The 24,469-nt window shown below is 31.0% G+C and overlaps 2 protein-coding genes across 9 annotated transcripts in view; one reads left to right on the forward strand and one right to left on the reverse strand.

Moving 5' to 3' along the window:
* Positions 1-5,068, forward strand: part of LOC141449983 (odorant receptor 10-like) — a 7,451-nt gene extending 2,383 nt beyond the window's left edge. The window contains exons 4-8 of one of the 4 annotated variants that reach the window (XR_012455813.1): positions 80-179; positions 554-679; positions 818-976; positions 1,066-1,235; positions 1,829-2,016. Coding sequence is in view for 2 of the 4 variants with exons in the window: in XM_074119965.1 (XP_073976066.1) it covers positions 80-179; positions 554-679; positions 818-976; positions 1,066-1,125 (445 nt within the window). In the remaining 2 variants the exon portion in view is untranslated. Of the gene's footprint in view, positions 1-79; positions 180-553; positions 680-817; positions 977-1,065; positions 2,017-3,582; positions 3,726-4,888 lie in introns of those variants that run through there. The other 3 variants (XR_012455814.1, XM_074119965.1, XM_074119966.1) reach the window with 3 other exon arrangements.
* Positions 3,073-24,469, reverse strand: part of LOC141449982 (uncharacterized) — a 25,318-nt gene continuing 3,921 nt past the window's right edge. For 2 of the 5 annotated variants that reach the window (XM_074119961.1, XM_074119962.1), the window contains exons 5-30: positions 24,254-24,388; positions 23,815-24,081; positions 22,996-23,083; positions 22,735-22,898; positions 21,779-22,095; positions 21,222-21,556; positions 20,172-20,237; positions 18,517-18,686; positions 17,240-17,372; positions 16,793-16,870; positions 16,596-16,697; positions 15,527-15,684; positions 15,279-15,405; positions 15,034-15,123; positions 14,770-14,873; positions 14,465-14,650; positions 14,102-14,330; positions 13,763-14,030; positions 13,174-13,367; positions 12,967-13,080; positions 12,751-12,883; positions 12,551-12,618; positions 11,339-11,510; positions 11,066-11,242; positions 9,484-9,660; positions 7,355-7,615 (exon numbers count right to left, since the gene is read on the reverse strand). In XM_074119961.1, coding sequence (XP_073976062.1) covers positions 7,464-7,615; positions 9,484-9,660; positions 11,066-11,242; positions 11,339-11,510; positions 12,551-12,618; positions 12,751-12,883; positions 12,967-13,080; positions 13,174-13,367; positions 13,763-14,030; positions 14,102-14,330; positions 14,465-14,650; positions 14,770-14,873; positions 15,034-15,123; positions 15,279-15,405; positions 15,527-15,684; positions 16,596-16,697; positions 16,793-16,870; positions 17,240-17,372; positions 18,517-18,686; positions 20,172-20,237; positions 21,222-21,556; positions 21,779-22,095; positions 22,735-22,898; positions 22,996-23,083; positions 23,815-24,081; positions 24,254-24,388 — 4,204 coding nt within the window. In that variant the 3' untranslated portion in view covers positions 7,355-7,463. Of the gene's footprint in view, positions 3,368-3,958; positions 4,103-4,850; positions 5,019-7,354; positions 7,616-9,287; positions 9,661-11,065; positions 11,243-11,338; positions 11,511-12,550; positions 12,619-12,750; positions 12,884-12,966; positions 13,081-13,173; positions 13,368-13,762; positions 14,031-14,101; positions 14,331-14,464; positions 14,651-14,769; positions 14,874-15,033; positions 15,124-15,278; positions 15,406-15,526; positions 15,685-16,595; positions 16,698-16,792; positions 16,871-17,239; positions 17,373-18,516; positions 18,687-20,171; positions 20,238-21,221; positions 21,557-21,778; positions 22,096-22,734; positions 22,899-22,995; positions 23,084-23,814; positions 24,082-24,253; positions 24,389-24,469 lie in introns of those variants that run through there. The other 3 variants (XR_012455811.1, XM_074119963.1, XM_074119964.1) reach the window with 3 other exon arrangements.

Below are 24,469 nucleotides of genomic sequence, written 5' to 3' on the forward strand. Positions count from 1 at the left end.
ATTATGCGATTCTTAAAACAGATAAGTTTAGCGTCTAATAGTAAATTGTATTTTTTTTTTATCTGTTTGTTTACAAAAGAATTTGTCAAGAGGCTAAAGATGCTTTGTCTCCTTTACTTGCTGTACAATTATTGATAAGTCTTCTAACAATCTGTTTCGCAATATTCGAATTGACTATGGTATGGAACTTTACCTAATTTATTTTTATAAACACCATTTAAGTATAAGTATACATTCCTTTTAAATTAAGCAATACATGGAAAATGTTGGTACAGTTAATATAAATTGTTTTTTTTTAATTAATGCTCTAAGTATACCCAACAGAAAAAATTATATATATAGATATATTTACAAAATGGAAACAGGCCTGAATTATGAAACGTTTTTTTCCTACAGACATTTTTATCTACTAAACAAAACAAGTGGGATATTGTTTCATGAATTGCCGAATAACTAGCCTCCTCCTAATGATCCAATTTTTCCTAGGCCAGTAAATAAACAATAATTACTTTTTTGAAGTGATAATTAACATTAAAAATTGTTCCAAAATCAGATAAATGAAGACTACAAGGAAGGAATTAGTCAAATAATTATTTTCTTCAGGAAGTCTACTTACACAGTAATAATATTTGCCGAATTACTTCTTTACTGTTGGTTAAGCAGTGAACTTCAAAATTCTGTTAGTTAATATTGTTTTTTAAAGAATTCTTTCATTTCTTTTATTCCTTTCTTCACAGTTGATGCTTATGCAAATCATATATCTCATGAAATTATAGATTTTTTTTTTTTATGTACATTAATTAAATTATTTTAACAGTGTGACAGTATTAGAGAAGGCCTGTATTTCAGCCCTTGGTACGAAAATTTAAAAAATACTTCTTATAAAGATTACATCATCATAAATTGCCGAGCTATGAGACCTTTCAAGTTGACCGCATTATTCTTAATAAATATCCAGCTAAGCACATTTTTAGAGGTAATTTACATACAGCGTGGTTGTCGATTTAATATTTAATTGTATCAAATATAAAAGGATCTAACTGAATTAGCGTTGAATGCGCGAAGGGTTTGTGTATAGAGAGATGTCTGGAAGGAAGCAGTGATAGCTCGTCCTTTTGCCAGTAGTAATAGCTGCAATAAGAGAAAGAAATGCAAACCAGAGTTGTTGTACTAATTTAATAAATTTGAACCAGTAGTCATTGTTGCTGAGATTCGAAACTATTTAATGAACAATTGTAAGTGGAGCATAAGTTTAAGATAGAAGTGAGTATGTTAAAAACGCCCCCCACTCAACTTTTCACCCACCACTAGTTGACATATCACTAAATTCTACATCCCAAATGAATGAACTCTTCCATTGCAGAAAATATTTCAAGTGCATTGAAAGAGTTTCCGAACATGATGTTCTGGGCAGTTTTCATTCTTATAAAAAGTATCGATAAATTATTACTTACGGTGACTTTTTTTTTTTGCTCCATCCACTGGGGTCAATTTAGACCACTGATTCTATAGCACTTTTAGATGATGAAACAACTTACCAGGTTCTCTAGAGAAGTCCTCGGTAGAGAAATGGATGGTGGCAATTAGGGATAACATAAACAGACAGAAGACACACTAACCTTAGATGTAATTAAGTACAAAAGTGTTATAATATCATTATTTTTAATAGCATAAGCCCTGAAGATGTCCAAGCCCTAGGTCGAAAGCCTGGCAAAAAATAATTAAAAAATTATAACTGAAAATGGCAATTCTTTCTTCCTTTTATATTAATGAATCAGTCACCAGAAGCGATGAACAATGCTCTAAAATTACTATGTTTTTGTTTTAGGTTGTTAAAGCTTCATATTCCTACTATACAGTTCTAAAAAGGATGCACAATTAACTATTAATATATGCACTCTCTTATATATTTATGAATAGTAAATTATTCATTTTACTTATGTATTCATAATGATGCTTACTTGTTGAAGTGTGACTACACTTCCAATTGCTTTGAAGTTTCTATTGCTACTCATCGCTGACAGACAGAAAGCCAATACAATTATTTATTAGGACTTCGGTGGTGTGGAACCTTAAAACTACACAAACATAAATATTAATTAATTTTGATATCGTCTCAAACTTATTTCAGACGCAGTTCTCTCCATATGAAATAAAAACTTTTACAGCTTGTTTATTTTTAAAAATTAAGTTTATTTATCAAAATTTATTTTCAAAGTTACGGTTAGAAAGATGGAAGTTAGTAGATACATAAGCCTATTTAGCTGTGCTTTGGAAACAGGATCCTCACCTAATCTTAGTTAAGTAATAAGTAAAAATACCTAGTTTTTCATTTCAAAACTTGTAAGCTCTGGTCTCTGTTACGACTTTATTATAACTATCACTTTTAAACATTGATTTAGAGTTTATTGAATTATTATCACGGTTGATATTGATCAATATTTAATCAAACAAAAGAATAACTATTAAGAAATGTTGTATTAGTAAAAGATTAATGAAAGATCAAATACAAATACAGATTGTACATAAATGATTATTTTATAAATATTGAGATATGTAGTTCAGTTGTCAGTAAATAACAAGTACGAATGGGCAGAGAAGCTGCTGAGTTTTATATTAAAAATAATTTCAACTAACGCAAAATTAATTCAAATATTTGCTGTTTAAAACACATTCTTGAAGGTGTTAAGTTACCCTAAACCAAGCCATAAATGTGATGTTAAATTCTGTAATCTAGTTTGAACATTAGTCTATGTGGTAGTTATAATATCAGATTTTTGCAGAGATCTTAAGAAATTTTAAGTCGTAGAAATAAGGCAAGTATTGATAATTTAAAATTTAAAATAATGAAAAAGTAGAGGCAGAGTTCAAGTTTAGGGAAACTATTTGTTTATCCATGTACCCCTTAATATAATTGTCACTCTATATTAAATCAAGCAATCTGTTGACTATTATGTAAATATGAAGTGCAAAGAGAATGATAATTTTAATTTTTCATATTTCCCAATTAAAAAAAAAATATATGTTTTAATTAATTTTTTGATGATGTTGAAAATGAAAAAAAAAAATTAATTAACAAATAATATTTGTTTATTCTAAAGAAATAGCATTACAAAATATAGATATAAAAACTGTTAAAATTATCTGATAACTTATCTATAGAGATTAAACAAGGGTATTAAAAAAGTGCCAAGAAATTTTATTATAAGTATTGTCAGCTTACATTGCGAGCCGTCGTATGTTCAAGTGTTGAAGTATGAAAGTTGTATATTCTGCATTGATTGGGATCTTCATCGCTAGTAGTAGCGTTTGTATCCCGGTTGAAAAAGGCAACTCTCTTATAGTGAATGATTTACTAGATCAAACTCTAAACAGAATCAACAATGAGGTGAGTTAGGATATTTAAAATATAATAAGATAAACATATATGAATAAATAAAAGCGAATGGATAATTACCCTGCGAAGCAGATCTTCATTAATGATTTAATTCTATTAAAAATCTTTTAAGTATAAATACAAAACAAATTAATAATTATCTTTTCGCTATCAACATTTTTAGAATTGACTTGTTTAAATTGCAGGTTCTTCACAGCCAAATATAAATGAAAAATTGAATATTAGCAGGATCCAAACTGAAAACTACTACTTCAACAATGGTGAGTTGAGCAATCTTAAGAGCTGGCAGAGGTCTGGAGATGCTTTGATGTGGTCTGATTCTAGAAAGGTATATTCCAAGTGTATACTTTATATCAATAGCACAACTTGATTTTTTTCGGAAGGGATTTGTTTGAAAAGTAAATGCATTCCTTTGTCATTTAAAATTTAAATTGTTTTCAGGCATAATCTATTTCTTTAAAAAAAGTTCCGGTAATACGTTTTCAAAATAATTTAGACTTTTCTCTTTAAACAATGTAATGATTATTAATAATTGACTTTGATTGATAATTAAGTACTTACTGTAAGATTATGACTTTGTGGGGTTCTCGGACGGTTCTAAGACAGGCGAAAGGTTAGTAGTCAGGATGTACTCTGAGGTATATCTCGGTAAACTTAGCAAAACTTGCCAGTCTTTTATAAAAAGCTCGTTGAAATACGTTTGTGCTGTAAAGATTGTAAAAGAAAGATAATCAATTCCAGAGTACTAATTTTCTTACATTTCCTGGCAGCTCTACTTTGGCTTGGAAGTTTTATTAAGTTAATGCAAGGCAGTGCAGTGTGAGACTCCTGGATGTACTAATGAGTATTAATGTATACTGTAGTACCCATTCATACACAACCCTAACGGACAGTTTTAATTGAGGACAAAAGAATAAGCAGCCCTGTCTGGGTTGGAAAGCTAACCAACTAGGCTTTGTGTGTAGTATGGCAGCCAACGAAGCATTGGCTTACAGATAGTTTTGGTCATAGAGGGTAAAAAACCTTACCCATTATGGCCAAATATTTATATTCGTTTAAGGCAGTTATTAAATTTTGAATTTTTACCGGAAATATGTATTTTGAGATTCCCTGAGTACGTAAAAGGAAAACCCAAGTCCCAGACCGAATACCTTAGCGTTGCGGTTTGCCTAAAAACCAAACATCTACGGAGATATGATTGTGAATTATTTTCACAGTGATAAAGGAAATGTCTTTCTCTTTCTTTAAAAAATTAAGTAAGTACGAAATAGAATTTTATTTGCTTAAACTCTTTAAAGAAGTGTTCACGTTTTTGAATACGTATCTTACATTTTTCTATTACTTTAACGTAAGCCCATTTACTATAATTCTGTAATTTAGAATAACTATAATGTGAAATAGAATTAGATAATCAGACTGATTGTAGAATAAAATTAATTGAAATAGTATAAACCTTTATAGTGCGATCATCTAATGCAAACTTTCTTCTAGGTGAGTATATCTGGTCATCTAATTCTGCAAGAAATGGTTTTTACTGCTAAGGAGTTGTCAGTTAAACAAGAAACAGCCGCTTCACCAGTTCTCAAAATTAAAAACAATCTTCTGTTCTTTTTATTCCAAGCTGAATTAGACAGAAAAAGTAGTTGCAACATAATTAGTCACATGGTAAGATGGAAACACTTGGATGGAACTATATTCAGTGAAAATCCCAAATATAACAATCTGACTTTCTCTCTCACTCAAGAACAACTTAAACATTTGAATGATGATTCACATAACAATGAACAAGTGTTGAATTTTCTCCTTAAAAATTTTATGATATGTCCTCAAATTGAGAAACAATCATTTAATTTAGTCTTTGTAGAACCAGAAGTATTGATGGTACCTTATACTAAATAATTTTTGTTGTGAACTTTAAAGTAGAAGGCAAACTATTTTTGCTTTTTTATTTAACTTCTAAAAAATAAAAAAGAAATATTCCTATCGTTAATAAATATCTTCCTTAACCCGATAGTTCCCAGTTCAGCGAACTACATGTTCTTTCTTATTTTAAAAAGCTTATATAATAAAATGCTTTTTTTTTTTTTTTTTTTTTTCCACTTTATTTTTATATTTACAACTGCAACAATTGTTGCACCAAGTAAATCTGATCTTATTGGTTCAGTTCTCTTGAAAAGTCATGGTTGGAGCAATCACCCACTGGCGAAACTCCTTCACAATGATTTAATCACAACAGATCTCTAGGCCATTTTCGCTTCAGTCGACGAGGAGGATTGTCTGGAAGGTTTAGAGAGGAGAGTTGTTGGACAAGAGGATTAGGATGGAGAGCTAGGAGGCTGTGAAATTTACGGTAGCGAGACTTTATTAGGTCAGTGACGAAAGGGATGTGAAGGTCGGTGTGTATTGTAAGGTTAGAAATGTAGTAAGGAGCATTCAGGATTTTCCGTAGGATTTTTGACTGTAGTGTCTGCAGGCGTTTGGAGTTAGAAGGTTTGGTTGAGCCCCACACTTCAGCTCCGTATGTCCATATGGGTCTTAACAGTGTTTTGTAAATTGTCAGTTTGTGGTTCAAATCGAGTTTGGATCTGCGGTCAAGTAGTCTAGTAAGTAGCTTGTAGCGTCTGTTCACGTCTTGTCGTTTCAGTCGAGTATGTGGGTTCCAGGTGAGTCTCTTGTCAATGTACAGTCCTAAGTATCGTACTACGTCAGCTGGAGGAATCGTTACACCGTTCAGTAGAACTGGTGGACTTGCAGATTTTCGTAATGTAAAAGTAATGTGCACTGATTTTTGTTCATTAATTTTTATTTTCCATTTTCGGAACCAGGTTTCAAGAAGATTTAAATGGATTTGACTGTTCTGACTGGCTTGTATCGGATCGGAGTGGGAAGAAAGTATGGCAGTATCGTCAGCGAATGTTGAAACTATTGTATTTTGAGATAGAGGTAAGTCAGCAGTGTATATTAGAAAAAGAAAAGGGCCTAGAACGCTTCCTTGAGGGACTCCAGCTTTTATGGGTATAAAGGATGAGAGGGCCTGCCCTTGACGAACGCGGCAGTAGCGATCGGTTAAATAAGATTTTAAGATCAAGTAGTAGGTGAAAGGAAGATGATTTTTAAGTTTGTGCAGTAAGCCCGAGTGCCAGACTCGATCAAAGGCCTGAGCCACATCGAGAAAGACACCCGAACAGTACTGTTTACGCTCCAAGGAAGTATAAAATGCTTAAGAATTTTTTGTTACACCATCTGTTGCTAGCATTAACGTTTGTTTTCGCGATTCACACTTTATCGCAGTACTTTGAAGATTCTGGGCTTTTTAGTATTGTAAGGGGATTAGGAAATTTATTTGCAATGGGTGTTTTTTTTTGCAACTAGTCAGAAAACAAATTACCATCTACCTTCTTTAACATTTAATTTATTCTATAGTCAACTGGGAAAAATTTACAAATACAAAGAATGTGAGAAAGGGATGCTTGAGGGTTTTTGCTTTTTCCCATTTTCAAGGTAACAACCAATATTGGCTAATGAACGCGACAGTTGATTTGCCAAATAAAGTAACGAAAAAATTCGAATCGCTGGCATATAGATAGGTTCAAGTATAATAGAAAACTGATTACCTAAATTTCTAACGGTAAGCTTAATTATGGGTAAACAAACCATTTATTAAAATAATAAAAAAATAGAATAAAATAAATAATGTGTGTGAAAATAATAAATTAAAATAAATAAAGTGGACGGAATATCCTTCATATATAAAGATAGATGGAGGTCCTAAGACTTGCTGACGTTTTTTATTTTATTTTATTAACAAAGAATAAACTGTAAACTAGAGATTACTTATCTTGAAAACCTCTAATTTGTTTAAAGTGCACTTAAAATCTTCGCAGCACATATTTAAGTATTTCTTAGATAAGAACGATAGATAGATAAGACTTGCTTAGAATATTTATATTTGCTTACAAGTTAATCATGTTCATGAATCCACTTCTAATTTTAACTTTTGGGTCAAATAACTTGTAACTCTATTTCTGTTTGAATAATGTTCTTCAAGCTAAAAAGCAGTATCATTTTATTCCTTCATGACTCCATTTTTATTACTATTTTTTCGCGTTCGTCTTTCCATAGGCCAGCCTACATGATGATTCTCAGAATAATATCTCGGAATGGACCCCTGAACATGTGTAGGGGGATAGGAAAGCGGCATTCGGCAGATTTTGGCTTCTGTGGAGTTAATTTGAATTTATCATACCTTCACTACATAATCAAGCTACACATGCATTGTTAAAAAATTTAAATTTCAGTCCAACTGGTTATTAAAATAATCACTCAGTTATCTACTTCCCCTTGTTTTCTTTTTTTAGAACCCTTTAAATGAATCGATTTTAATCGGTATACTCAAAATAAAGCAACCTTTATATTTTTCGAACTTATCTTTAAACAAATTGAAGTACAATATTAGAAATTTTCAGTCATATAGATGTTAATGAAAGTGTTTGAAAAATCGAAACATATTAAGCTAAGAATCATAAATTCAATAAGCAATCGACTACAACTATTGTCTACAGTGGTGTAGAAAATTAAGTTAATATCTCTATGATAAATTAGTCATGAATGTTTATTTAATTTAATATTTTTGTGAATTTGAAGTACTTTCATTTCAAAACACTTTTCTGTACTTTAGAAAGCGTAGTGCTTGTGATACAAAAAATACTATGTGCACAATACATCTTTAAAAAGCAGTAATTATGAATATTTATTTAAGCCTAATAATAACAAATTTTCTATTGGAAAAGTTTTTCTAACTGGATTCTATTGGAAAAAAGAAAATTGTTGCTCTTCACAATTAGGTTATAATGGAAACCTTTGTTTTTCCTTTTATTTATATAATTCAATGATTATTACACATATTTTGTTTCCTTAAATTTTACAAATAAAATATAAAACATAATAAAAATATACAAAACGAAAAATTCTTATCTTACTCAAAATATAATAGTAAAAATTTACATTAATTCACATAACCGTACTCAACAGTATTTTTTCAACACTAATCTCAATGTCCCAATGAAATATTAAGTTTACCAGAATAATGATAATTTAAAACATCAGCTGGTTAATGCCTTGATTCATGGAATAGGTTATTTTAAGGGTATATTATGTTTAAGTACTCTTAGTAAGTAGGCGAAAGCCTCAAACTGCTACATCTGACGGAGGATAGGCAATAGTTATCATTTTATTTGGATTATGTGCTTTCGCATCTAAAAGACCTGTACCTGTATTTAGGCGTTGATTTAAAAGTTTTTTTTGTAAACATGTTATTGTTATGTTACCCATTATTATTAATCATATCTGATTAAAAAAACAAAGATAATGAATAAATATGATTTCTTATAAAAACTAATAAATCGGACGAATACAAAGGCCCTTATGTACAGTTAATTCGATGATTGATAAGTAGTAACACCAACTAGCCTTGAAAAGTAAATCTTGTTTTTTGGCATTTGATTCATATGCAATTGCTATTTAGCTAGACATTGTCAGTAAGAAATTTTTACTTTCCAATATAATACTCAAACAGTAAGTAAGTAACGTAACAGAAAACTTCTGCAAAAAAAAATAAATAATAATAGTCTCTTCTTTAATAAAAACTAGTTAAAATGGTTTTTAATTTGTCACGACTGCTAAAACTGTTAATAGTAAAATGTTAGGTTTAATTAAATAAGACGTCCTATTAAAAAATTTTAAATTGGAGTTTAATGAACTTAATACAATTATTTAATTGTATAAAATGATAAATAAAAAAAATAAGGAACTTTTTTACGAACAACCTTTTTACACGCTTCAAGAATGTAATTATTTAAAAATGAAATAAAACGGAATTCCTAAAAATTAATCAACTATTTACTATAACTCGTATCAAATATTTCTTTACATTTATCAAATTCAATATCAGATATTCCTCAACATTAATCAAGTAAATTAAAACCTAACCACATTTTCTCCAATAAAAGAATTTCCTGCTAGTAAAAAAAAAAATTAAAATAAAAACTATAACAGAAGAAAATCTTAAAATGTGGTCTCTTAAATACCAGGTGGTGGATCAATTCGTGGAACACCAATTTCTTGCAACTTGGGATATAATGAGGGAACCCATAAAGTTGAATTGCCATTTTCATTATCTTCTATAACGATTGCTTCTCCACTAAACTGATCCAACCCTTGTTTTACTTTTTGCTTTAGTTCGTCACTCAATGAATCGCTCAGTCCTGAAATGGAAGATTATTTAAAATGAAATTAGCATTTTTATTTTTCTAATCTAGGGGGTAAAAGAAACTGTTACTCTGCGAGTTTTTCATCTTAGTACCATCAACCGCGCTCATAACTGTTTACTTAGTTGTTTACAAAATGTTTACTATTGGTTACACTCTCAGTTTAAATTTATGAACAGATATTTAAAATGTGGAAACATTGAATCTAGAAACTTGGATGACATACCGGATTTCCGAATCTAATGAAGAAGAAGCGGGTAGACTCTGTTTCTACAAGAGTAAACTCTTGAGTACCTCTATGTGGTAAACTTTTAACTAAATAGGATCTTCGCACCAGTAACAGAAAACAGTCAGATGCATTAAATGAATCCCACTTAACTATGACCGTCATAGGTTGACAACGGTCATTAGAAACTAACGAAGCATTCAACATGAATTCACGACCTTGAACACAAACTCTGTTAAATCCTTCTCCAAAACAGAAGTATTTTTGATCCATCAAACGAAATATTACTTGTGGTGAAAATTGATGGATTTGACAATCCGAGTAAACAAAAACGACTGTTTGGGTCATTCAGCACCATCGTGCCCTAAAATCACTATTTTATATTTATCAAATTCAATATCAGATATTCCTCAACATAAATCAAGTGAATTAAAAACTAACCACATTTTCTCCAATAAAAGAATTTCCTGCTAGTAAAAAAAAAAAAATTAAAATAAAAACTATAACAGAAGCGTCACTACGCTCGACGCATGATGGAGCTACAGGTGCAACATTCACAGTTTTGTTTCCTGACGCCCGTACAATTACGTACATATCGTACGACCTGTATTTTATTTAGAATTTTTAAAATTATAGTTAAAAAATATACGTTTGGTAAATCAATAAAGGTAACTCCTTCAACAAAACAGAAAAGTACAGTTCCTGTCAAGGGTTCAGTGGCATAGCTTATCCTTACTCAGCTAACTGCTCAGTCACAGAAATTCACTCAATTATGAGATACTTCCTGTTGCGGAAATGCAAATGTTAGTGTCATGTGCCTTGGAAAGACTCAATGAAATATTAGGTTTTAGCTACGTGCAAGTTTTCGTTTTTGAGATAGTGTTAACAAAATGGATTTAACAGGTACTCGATATATACAGTGAGATTAACCTAATTACTATTCTTAATAAAAAAGAAAGAAGAGAAATCTGGAAGCCAATTTACAAAGGAAGTCTGTTTTAAGTAAGAGAACTTAACGACTTCTACGCATGTCTGCCTACTTTTAATTTTCAATTTAGTATTTTCCGACGGATGTGGACAGACCTTGAATTATACTTCAGTGGGAAGGGCTAATACTATCTACCACGTACTCTAGTAAGACATAATTTTGAGAAGTAATCTGTTATAAATAATTACCATAAATTGAACATCTCTTAAGCGCCACTGGAGTATCCATGAATTCTGGAGGCATACATCTTATTTCCGAATGTGGTAGTTCTCCACTATTGCCGTAATCAATGAATAAAATATATGAAGACGATCTCATCGATTGTATACAAATAGCTCGATACCAGTTGGGTTCTGATTCATTTTCTGTATTTAAAACAAAAAAAAGAAGTAAAAATAGTAGTTTTAAGATGTTCAAAACAGCAAACCAAAAACAAATAGGTATGAAATGACTGAACTAACCTTCCCGGTACTTCGCCAAGATCACTTCATTTTCTCTAGGGTTGTAACCAGTATGTTTACTATTCTTACAGTATTCCGTGATTTTAGGAGTAAGAAATGTAAATAAGTGTTTCAGCAAATTAGATCTCTGATCTAAACCCAGCACAGTTCTAAAATCTTGCACAGCCAAAACCTGGAGAAAAAATTACTTTAGTTGTTTAAAGCTAAGTTTCACCAAAATTATGTATGAAATTTCGAATTTCTAATTTTTGGAAAATATTAATTTCTAATATAATAGAGTTGGACATGACGGATATCTCTCGATGGCTTATATTTGTTTTATTTCCGAAATGTCCTACATCATCAGCGAGTATCAAGTAGAAGAAAAGGCTATTACATCCACTTACTTATAAAGATTCTAATATACACCAAGTAGAAGTATATTATTATAGAGTTTATTAACAATTGAATAAGGTTTAAAATTAAGCGATTTTTTTTACATCAAATTAATGTTATAATGCACATTACGGTAAAATATGTTCCACAGTCCTGAAGATGACTGACTAGTCCTTAGCCTAAAGCATGGCCAAAAACTGATAAAAAATTACTACTGAAATTGACAATAATTTTTCTTCATTTTGAATTTTATTATGTTGCTTTAATCAAATATGTAGTTTGAACTGCCAAACTTTTTCATTTCACTGATTCGAAACCAATCAAATGAATGTAAAGGAGCGGATAAAATCTAAGAGATATCCGTATTACTTCCTACATCACTAACTCTGGACTTTAAAATTCATGGGGAATATGGAGTTATTTCTAAGCTGGGAGAACCGTTTGTACGCTAAGATTTCTAAAACCATCCGAATAGCTCCTCGAAGTACATTTTACTATTAATATTATTTGTTGTATTAGTGCTCGAGTTTTCACCGGAAATCCAAGTTTCGAGTCCCTTTCAATATGGCGCCGTAATATTATATGAAACCACTAGACGAATATGAAACTACCAATCAGCTGTAGAAATTGAGTAGAAAAGCCGCTACTACTGTATTTAACACGCAGAGTTTCCTAACTTCAGTATCCAAGAGCCACGAATGTCTTCAAAGCACTGGGATACTCGACATACAAACAATAATATGACATACAAGACCATCTGGACCACCGATAGATATCATTTATACTTTTATTATTTCCTAATAAAAAATGTCTTCAATTTTTATTCTTTATACAAACCACAAGATTAATTCGTGAATTTGGTTCCCAACTTTCATAAATAACATCTTCCCCAGTGAATGGATGGCCTGAAAATGATAAGAAAAAATTATGAGACGGGAGCAACAGGAGGCGATGTCCATTAATATTTTCTACAAGAATCCCATAAATTACTGAAAACAACTTTAACAAGCTTCCTTCACTATATTACAATTCCTTACATTTTTTAATCCCTTCTGATGCAGGCAATTCAAGAGATTTTAATGAGTGTTCCATTAACTCAGCTAAATAAGTATTTATAACTTTACCATCTTGTTCAGATAATGTTACATCACTTAAACTATCTTCATACATCTGAAATAAGTGTATTTAGATTCAACTGAGGGGAAATTAATAAATTCAAAAAAACTATTTTCGTACTTGTAAATTTTACTTACAAGAAGTAATGTTTTTTCAGAAAGTGATAATTTATTCAAATAAGACATTGCCTGAGGTGTGAAATTATGGGCAACAACGTCTTTTAAGCCCACTTTTATTGCAAAACAAGGCACCTGTAGAATTAGAAATAGGTAAATTATTAAACATCATAATTATAATGATCAATATATGATTACTGTTGAATTGAAATAGGAAAGAAAAACTACCTTTTTGTATGTGTCAGGTAACAATTTCATATCATTTACGGACACAACTTCAGTGTTTCCATAATCAACGAAATTTACTTTGTACGTATTTTCATCAACCTTTTCATAGACTTGTGCCCGGTAGAAATGGCCATCTTCCTTATACTTAACACAGAGTAGTTCACCACACAGAGGTTTACGGTTTAATGGCAGCGCTGATAAAAATGTACAGTTTCATTGAAACTTATTTGATAAATGTTCTTTAAACTTAAAGTTTGTACAAAATGTTGGCCACAACATTATTGACAACCACTAACAAAAATACTGTTAATACTGTGTATTGACACAGCTCGTAATCCGCATAAGGCAATTTTCTCTACAAAAAGATTCTAACTATGAAAGCCAGTAACGTTGGAATTACCCCTGATACAAAGCAATTATGAACTTTCTGCGATTTTTCTTATTTTACTTGTGCTCAAACGCAAACCAATTTTAAAAACAAACCCAAAACAGAAAATTTGCACATTTACTATAGGGGTAGAAAAGTGAAGATATTAATTATTAACAATACGAAGAAGACAGGTATTTGAAATAAATGATTGTATATTACCTTTAGTAGCATAATAGGTTATATCTTGAAGAAGTTCACTTAACATTGTCGCTTCCGTTCTTTTAGCCGGCTGTACATATATTGATCTAGGCGTATGAAAGGCTGTTATAAAAACTAGCGAATTATTATGCGCTGGAAACACTCTAAGTCCGGCTTCCTCCACTAATGGTCTCCAGGGAACAATATTAGCTTCTCCATAGGCTCCAAACGTACATTTCAGACCATTATTTAACTTCTGCACGTTAGTTAAGTGAATATCATTGCCAATCTACATGCAAAAATAGAAAACTGTTAGTCCTGATTTTTGCAATGGATAACATTTTCTTTTTTTATACTTACCATTCCTAGCTTGGTTATTAAAGGAGTTTGAAGTATTACTCTCACAGCCTGACGGACTGGATAAGTATGATATCTTGGTGGTAATGCGTATATATTTTTCTCCTGAATTATAACTGCCTTGCCATAATCTACGAGTGCTATACTAAAATCTTTCTCGATTAAAGTCATGACGTATCCTCGGCACCAAGTACTCCCCGAGCGTACCATAACTAAATCTCCTACGTTTGGTCTACAATTAATAAAGAAATAATTTTCAACATTTTTATGACTAGATTTCTCTGATTTAAAAAAATAGATTATGATGGAACCATCAATTAAGAATTAGATATGATTTCATAAAATTCAAAAAGAAACTAAAATTACTTGTAATTTCGATTGGGTTCAACGTTTTTTAGAAGTTCCGAAACATCCAACATGCTAATGTAGTCAGCAGATTTAGTCTGCAAAGAAAGAGATCCGGTAAGGCATTCAGAACTCATTACCTTCTGAACGTTTATCCAAACACTATTATCTTTGTCTTTTACAAGTCCTAGTACATGTTTAGCATTTCTGGAAAAAGAGTATAATTTTTAGTTTTAAAAAGGAATGGGAATAAAATCCTAGCATTTATGTAAAGGTAAACATTATTAAAATTTGTAAAATAAAAAAAAAAAAGATTCTTCCCTTACCTCTCTTTGTCAGAATAAACACCAGGCGGATATACAAATTCTTCGTTGGAAGAATTTTCGTATTTTTCGCCTTTGACTTGTACTATAAAAGTACCATCGGTTAACTGTAATAAACAAAAATTTGTGGCATTACAATGAAGTTTTACAAATAAAAATAAAATATTTTCATTTTTATAAGAAAGTACATAACATAAGAAGATAAATTAAATTATGGGATTCTACGACATAGAACTAGAGCATAATGTTAAGAGTAAAAAAATTTACCTTTTCAACGGCCTTCACAGAAAGTGTTTCCGAGAAGCCCATATTCAAGTACTTATGTGAGGTTCCTTTATCAAGTTTTATTTTGATTGCCTGCGTATGAAAATATATATTTTTTAAATTATTGTTATTTCTAGATTTTCTATGAAAGAAGAGCCAGCGAAAATGTGAAACTTTAATAATTATTTAAAGTTAACTACAATTCCTAATTTCTTTATTAAACAAATGTTAATGTAGTAATTACATACCATAGCAGGCAGTCTTCTAAATTCCTCAGGAACTGGATGTAAATCTTGTTTGTTTACAACTTCTGAGTTACCATAATCAATATAAAGTACTGTCAGCGGATTATCGTTCGTAATTTTTGCTCTGCACCTGTTCAATAAAAGAATAAAATTGGATAATTTGGTGTGAACACTTGTATGACATATTCATTTTACAATTCTCGACTGCTAACATACTCGTACAGAAGGAAAATATCGAATGTTTTATGTACCAAGTATCGCTGTAACTTTTGACACATAGCTCTCCTAACTTTGGTTCAACTTTAATCGAAGCGTGTTGCCCAAGAGTTTTACTCATCTGTACCAATTTCATGATGTTATGGTCCAATTGAACGTAATATTCACCATCCCGTCCTTCCATTATATGGACCTAAAACATAGCAAAATTAATAATAATAAGCATTTCCAATTAGTTTTTAATAATGAATTTAAGCAAAGACAGAAAGTAAATACGAGCTATATTCTCTAGAATCTTACGCGGAGATCCTCAGTTCGAGTCTAGCTTGCACTTAAATTTTTCTCTCCACTCTTACAGTTTACTGTCGGTGACGGATGTAATGAGAGAAGAAAAGCCAGCAGCACATTGAACTAATGGCTCGAGTGCTAATGATCAAATCTAATCGTATGAACGAAGTCATCGTTTTGTAGAGAGAGGTTTCAAGGTTTTTTGAAAATAGTACGTTTACAAAAGTATTCTTTTCAAGTGCATGGAGTAAATGAAGTGGTAGGATGAAGTATGGGTACATTCAACCATATAGTGAAAACAGTGCACAAAAATAACGTTCACAACAGCATCCAAGCAATTAATGAATGCGCGGATCAGTAGTAACTTTTGAGTGTCCAAGATTATGGCGAATAGATGTTAGTAGGCAGCAGACATTACAGTACAAATGCTGTTAGAAATAATAAGATTGACAAGTTTCCCAGGCGTCTTTTAAATGCTGCAGCGTTGATTTACATCTCTGATCCATCAGTAGGCCTTAAGTTAGAGTTGAGTCTTAATACTTCTACGAAGATATTTACAGCCAATCATGAAGGTAAAGAGAGCCTTTAACTAACTTCACAGATAGAAGTTTTCATTTCACCTAATACGTTTCATTAGAAATGAACAGAAAGTATGGAGATTCCTCGTCCAGTTACTTTACCAGAGAAACAGTATTAATACTTAACCATCTTAGACTGTAAATATTTTCTTCTAAAGAAGCGAAACTAAACTCGTAAGGTTTGCAGTTTCATTAAATTTGAACAAAACAACACTAAATGAAAAGTAAGGGTGTATACCATATCAAAACTGTCAAACGAAAGTGATTCTTCGGCTGCTTCTTCCAGATATGTATTAGGGCTGTCTGTATCGAGAGTAACCCTCCATGCACCACTTGAATCCTGCAATCAGATTGTTAAATTATGGTGCGTATTTTTGGACTTTATTATAAAATAAAAAGCAAGTTAAGTAAATTATACAAACCCTAAAAACTGACCTGACTTATTAGTTTAACCACAATTTCTTCATTTTCCTCAAATTTTACTGGCGGCCCTTGTATACGTATTTTGAAAGCCTATACGAAAAGATATTCTATTATTCAGCAATAGAATTCACATATTTTTTAGAATGTATTAGATGTCACAGACCCTTAAAGCTGGTCACATATTCATTCGTAGTATATTTTATGTAAAATCATAATAATAAAATGAATAATACAGCTTCATAAATGATAGAACTGTCCGGTAGGACAGCTGTATAAGGGTTGATAATAAATATGCACTCTATTTTAATTCTATTCCAAATTATTCTTCTTATTAAACTTTATTAGCCCTTTATTCTGAATCATTATCATACAAGTGCACAATTAGAGCAAATACTTTTTTTAAAAAAATAATAATATTTAACCAACTGGTTATATTAATAAAATTTTTTGACAACTTACCAACGGTGGTTTGGAAACTAATTCTTTTGGTATTAACCTCAACTCATCTAGCTTGACTCTACATTCATTGCCATAATCCAAAAACCGCACCACTGCAGCATCTTCAAATATTTTTATAATCTTCGCTCGGTACCTGTTTCATATAATTTGAATTGAATTAAATTATATCAGATTGGATAATAATCAAAAAGTTGTACATTTACCATTTGCAATAAAAAGGTTTTAATGAGGGGTAATTTACTAACAACACTGATTTTTTTTATATAAATAATCATTTTGGAAACGCCTGCAGAACTTATCGACCATTACGGTCATCTTCTGCTCTTTCTTTTGGAGAAACTCGTTTCTATTTCTTTGTACCCTTTTTTTAAATTATAAATTTAAATTGAAAAACAAAATCTTTAATGTTTAATTTTTTTTCCTCTAAAAATTTGTGTTCCTTATTTCAATCATCTAGTCTTGGTGACATACTTTCAGATAAATATCCTTAACAAAAACTTCGTTTAAAACGTTTACGGGTTAATTAAACGCCAAAAGGCTCACAACTCACAAGTACCTAACTTTTCATTTATACTTCGCTCGTAATTTCATTCAAATAGAAACGTTTGAAAAATCTTTTGTTTTATTTAAATTTATTTTTTCCCCAATTTTTTTATTTCTCTTAATGGGACTTTTTATTAAGCATTTTAACTTTGTATTTGAACAATGTTTCATTTACCCTTACAGAAGATAAATTAAAAATACATGAAAATTTATTACACGTTTGGAAATTTTATAAAAATTCAAATCAATTTAGTAATTTTACTGCATTATATTTTTATTAATATTTTTTAGAATTTATTAGATGTCACAGACCCTTAAAACTGGTCGCATATTCCTTCATAACATATATTTTTTTTAAATAATAATAAAATGAATAATACGCTTCATAAATGGTAATAATATGCACTCTATTTTAACTCTTTTCCAAATTATTCTTCTTATTTAATTTCATAAGCTCTTTATTCTGAATTATTACCACACACATGCATAAGTTATAGTTGGTCTACTATTGTCGTAATTTAAGACCGAAGAGAAAAATGTTTGCAAAATTTCAAGTTCGTATAAGTGAGAGACATTTTATGACTAAAATTCAATGGTACATTACAATCTTTAAGCAGGTTAATTATTGTTTGGAATAAATGACTGAAATTAGAAAGAATTCTCACTAATATACCACAGATTTTATTTTCAGTTAATTTGAAGATGAAACCTTAAAAATATTCGCGTACACATACCATTCACCTTTAAAAGGTGCAGCACATACAAAGTCAAGTAAAGGCTTTACAGATTTGATAGATGAGTTTATTTCATTTAAAGCTTTTAACATATCGACTAGATCCGGTAGTGATGTTTTCTTGTACACCCAGTACACATTTTCATCCTTCGTTGCGCTCGATATCATTACCTAGATTCAAAAAATAAAACAAAAATTAGATAACTTTATCAACAAATTACATAAAATGAAACAGAGAGCAAGCATCTGGAGTAATCAGTCAATAAAATGCTTATGAGGTAGTCTGCCAGTAAAGTGCCATTCCTGAAGACTTATTCTGGAATACCTTTCATTTCCTTGTGCGATTTAGTTTTTAGGGTGTTTTGTGTTTTGGAAGAAAGAGATAAAAATGAGGCTGAGGAGCTAACGACGATTCCTCGAGAGGAATTTACTCTAACAAGTGGTGCATTTCTACTACATTGGAGATTCACACCCATCCGCCGCTTCAAGAGGGTCGGAAATCAATTTATGTATTTGAATGGTCCGGGAGACCAATTGATCATTCCCATTTGAAGAATTTTGTTTCTGCGAAAAATTCTATGGAATTTTTTTAAACAAACTAAATTTAAAGGTGTTCAACATATAAGCTATGGAAGGAAGGGCGAATGCTGGTGTAGTCTTATAAGTGTAGATTTGTAAGTAGGTGATGTCAATATGGAAGAAATACAAATGCAACGTACAATTTAAAGTACGAAAATTAATCATTGTTAGCCAGGAAACAGTTTTTCAGCGCCTGAAGACACAATGAACTCAGTCTACAACATTAGAAGATATAGGTGAGGCAGAATAATCCTTATCTTACCCAAATGTAGGTGTTCCCAAAAGTTATACATATCAGAAACGCATATAAACTAAATATATATATACATACATATATACAACACAGCAGAACCTAAGGGGGAATTGAGAGGCACAGCATTCGAAGCAATCGCTAGTACGAAATTCACAGATAGCAAGAAGATGGAAGAATGCCGAAGCGAAAAATACCGACTGATAGGTGCAGGGGTTCATATTCGCCCAGTCATAACAAACATCCATAACAAACAAGATCGAAGCAACCAAACAGCCACTTTCTCTGTTTCTATTTTTGTTTTTGTTTTGTAAGAATGATCAAACTAGCCTAAAAGAAATAAATAAAATAAAAATGAGAGAAACTGCGGCAGAGGAAGTTGAGAGAAGATGGATTGCTAGCAATCGTATCGACGCCCAGCACTGTAAAATGTCTCAGAAAACATTAACAGGCTAGAAGACAATCAAACACTTATTTTAAATTGAGTTGCTAGAGGTCCATAAACATTGTCATTTATAATATAACAACATAGTCGCTACAGCAGTCTATCTTTAATAGCACGTCTTCACTCACTGCGAAACATGTAAGTAATTTTGAAATTATTCATAGTTTACTACAGTTTAGCATAAAAATACAAATGTATTAGTGTTTATATTAGTATTAAGTGTTAATTCATTTAAAACATTCAAAGCTTCTACGTTAAGCAGCAGAAAGCGCATTTTGCATTTGAATTATTTTAAGCTTTTAGAGAAATAACACATTTAAAATCTACTAAAGTGTTGATAAATAACCATACTATTTACATTCAAAGAAAAAAGTATCCTTACCTCAGCAATTTCGTCTTCATTGCAAATAGCAGCGCATTCTTCATTAACAACATCAGACTCCAAAGACTACATTTAGTCACAAAATGTTCAAAATAAAAAGTCAAATTAAATAAAAATTAACCAAAACGCTTGAACAAAAACTACTCCTTGCAAATATATATAACAATATAGGATACTACATTAGTAAAAGAAAAATAAGCGTGTATAGCATTATAAGGTTGGTTATCAAGACACCTCTAGAGGGCGGGCGTTACAGGTACGGTATAGTTCAGAGACCCAAACATGACTTTGGGACAAATTTTTATTAAATGTTGGCTTTGTTTATAGCAGCCTGCAGAGTTCAATAGCTGCAACATGTGCGGCCTTCATCCTGTTTAGAATGTAATGATCTTTCTCAATAAAGTTTATCTTAATTGTTTACTTCCACCTGGTTCGGGTCTGTGAAGCCCTACAGTACCACTAAAAATAAGTTTTTTTTTTTTTTTTATTTAGTAGAAATATAGTGATTAAATAATTTATTTGTAAATAATGTGTTTTTTCATTTGAAATGTATTGTTACTTTTTCTTAATACTGCAACAGAAAGTATTGTGGTTGTGTCAAAACCAAAAGACTAGCAAATATAGGGATAAATAGCTATGCTTAGATAAGTTAAAAAAGTACATATTAAGTTAATCATATGTTGTTTGAAGCCATAAGTTATTATTGAACAGAATTATCATTCCTAGAGGATGTTAAAGAAAACCCACAAGCTAGAGGTGTCTCAGATAACTGGTAAGACTGTGAATTTTAAGGGCAAAAATGCAAGAGTGCTTGTCATGCAATACGACTAAACTTCGCAAAGCTGCAGTAAAAAAAAAATCGGCTTGAAAAAATAATGATAATAAAAAAAAACTTAAATAAATCGAAAGACCACACCAAAGACTCAGTACATTTTCTCCAAAAGAATTACAGTAAGTATTAGGTCAGCAGATGCTACTTAAGATTGAAGAATACATCTTTTTTGAAATTTAATTTTAGTGTTAAATAAATAAGACATATCAAACACCTACCATTCTGCTCAGTTGAGAAGAAGCATCGTTATCCTTCCTAACGTAAACATCATTATCGTGCTGACTATTCCTGTTGTTAAATGATTTACGATCAGGACGATTCTGTCTTCCTTGGAATCTACCATTATTTCCTTGTCCATTATCTACATGTTTTGTTTGACATTTTCTGTCTCCTAAAAATCTAAAGGGGCGATCATTGTTTCCTGAGCTCTTTTTACTTATTTCATTAGATTTTTTAACAGAATCTTCATCATAACCACTTTCAGAAGCGGAATAATTGGCTTTCGACATGGAATTTCTACTGTCCCTGTTCCGATGATTACCTTTGTTTTCACCTTTAAATAAAAAAGTTTATTTAATTTTAGTATACATGAATTTTAAAATATAATTACAGATTTAAGAAATAATTACAATGAGTGAAAGCTACAAAAACATGTAAAAAAAACTAAGAAAATTCTTTACGCTATGCAGAGTTTAAATTAAATCCTTAGTGCCGTTTTCCGAAAATTTTAAACAATGAAAAAATACATCAAAATACTTTTTAACCGTCAACATACCATCTTTTCTTTGTTTTGAAATTCTTTCATCGTCAAAGCCATCGGAATAACCACTTCTACCCTTGGAAGTTTTATTGTTTCCTCGCTGGTCTCTTAGTTCAGTGTTAATAGACTGTTGAGAACCTCTACTTCCAGAACGCTGATCTTCTTCTAATGAATATTTGTTGACCGTTTGATAGATATCGTGCTGAGCACCTCTACTTTCGGGATGCTGATTACTACCTTCCAATTCTGAATATTGTTCGTTAATTTGGTAACTGTTGTGTTTCGTTTCAATACTAGCACTTGCCCCTTCTTCACCAAAAGACATTTTCCGTCTGAAAGAAATTATTTCAATAAATTCTAATATAATGAGAAAAGTGTACACTGTAAGCTGAAGACGGTAGAAGTGATAAGGATGTAGGTTTACAAATTACCCCCTAAATTTCCAATAGCGTGTACGAAAAGAAATTTTTTAGAGGAAACAAGTATGTCATAATCATCTTTTATACTTCTTTTTTACAGTTTCTTGAAATATTCTCATATGGAAATCTAATTTGGTGGTATTTTCACCTTGCAGCGTTGCAATAAGCTAAGCTCTTCTCTTATAATTTTTTTTTTTATTTCCTTATGTATGAATTAAATTTTGTTAGTGAAATATAGTACATCATAATAATATTCTATTATCCATACGGCTTTGGCCTAGTTTCTTTATTCATTTCGTTAACAAAAGTAAGAGTAAAAGTTAATTTTGTCAATATACATATATATATATATATATATATATATATATATATATATGAAATTTTGTAAGTTTCTCTGCAATTATATAAATGAATAAAAAATAGTTGATAAAACTGTAGTTCATAAAGAATTTAGAATAAATCTAAATAATAATAATAATAATTATATATACATATAATTATTTGATGTGACCTTAATAGTAGTTTTAAATTTATTTTTTATGTAATACATACCCAATACAAGCACTTCCGTCGTTTCTTGAAAGGTGATCATGGGCGCACTCCGTTGAACAATACCACTTCTTACAATTACAGCAAACATACATAGAAATCCGATCGCAATTCGGACACCTTCCTAGTTCAAATGGTAACGTTTGTTCTGAATAACCTCTGATCCTCTAAAGATACGATTACAAATGTTTTTATGTTAACAGAAATTACATAATATAGAAATTAAATCTTAACAGCAATTTAGCACTAAGAAAAAAGTAATACTTCTCTGAAAGGTTTAACATCTACATCTGTCATAAAACCGTCTTTTTCTTTATCTTTTGTTTCTGTTTTTGAAATTTCGTAAGTTTCTCTGCAATTATATAAATGAATAAAAAATAGTTGATAAAACTGTAGTTCATAAAGAATTTAGAATAAAACTAAAACTTCTAAGTAATTATAGTTTTATAAAGATAAAACCCATTTATAAGTTTGATGCATTAAATTCAAAAGTTTGAAAAATTAGATATTTTATGTTAGAAGAGAGTTGAAGAAAAACCTTTGTGCAATTTATCAGTAGAATACAAACAACAGTGTAGGAAAAAATCACGAACTCTGAAAGAATTTATGAATTATTGTAGTTTTTAGAAGAGAAGGGGGCCGGTAGTTTAGGATCGGAACCTACCCATGATATCTGTATATTAAGTATGTAGTTGGTGGCCTCCTAGTGACCTCTCTTAGGGTTGATAGATTGGTCCAATAGGGTGAGTTTGCTATCAGCAGGAGTTAACCTCTAACTGAAGACCTCTTCCAAACATAAAAACATCACTTTCAACCTCAGCGTAAAACATAAGATTGAGAATTTTCTGATTTTCAGTGGAAGCACTTTTGAATAAATTAGCACCCCTTTTATTTTAATGACATTGCTGAATTTTTGTTAAGAAACATTTACAAAGGATTAAAAGAAACAATCCTGCAATTAAGGCTTAAATCTATACCAATAGCAGCAGTCTTGAATATTTTTACAATAAAGTCCCAATTCTGATTTTTTAATATACATATATTTATAGAAAAACTGAGATAAACGTTATTTACTGCACTCACACTCTGTCGATTTTGCTAACACCACGGCCCATTGTAACGCTTCTCCTTCCTTGCGACGTTTTTGACAATTTACTGTAAACATCATTTGTTTCTAATAAATGTGAAGGGGTTTTATCGTGTTGAAATCTTGTGTTACTGTAATAGTCACTAGGTGGCCCATCTTCATCGTTGTTATAACTTTCCAACTTTTGATTGCTTGGACGCAGTGTGCCTGGCGATCTACCCATTATAGGAACATGCGCTCCTCGTCCTCTGCCTCGAGATAATCTACCGCAAATTAACAGAAATGAACAAACTACGAAAAAACACAAAATTAGAAAATGTTTGTATTCATAACTGAAATTAATCTACTTCTATTTTAATGTTTTGCCAAAGAGAGTTCATCAGAATTCTCTTTAATAATAAAAAATAATATATATACATTTTTTTGACAACTCACTCTCTTTCAATAACCGGCTGAATTTCTTTCTTCGTAAAATCTTCTGTTTCACTGTTTTCATCGGCATTCCGAGCGTAACTCACATGTAAATAATGTGGAGGTGCATTGTTCAGCTTTAGCGCAAGATTAGCGGAGCTACAACCAAATTATTAATACGCATTTCTGTTACAAAAATCGAAAACTGAATTACAGATTAAAAATTAATTGTACACTTAC

Source organism: Rhodnius prolixus, unplaced genomic scaffold (genome assembly GCF_049639745.1).
Source record: "Rhodnius prolixus isolate KJV_2025 unplaced genomic scaffold, Rpr scaffold_2, whole genome shotgun sequence".
In the NCBI taxonomy this organism is placed as follows: domain Eukaryota; kingdom Metazoa; phylum Arthropoda; class Insecta; order Hemiptera; family Reduviidae; genus Rhodnius; species Rhodnius prolixus.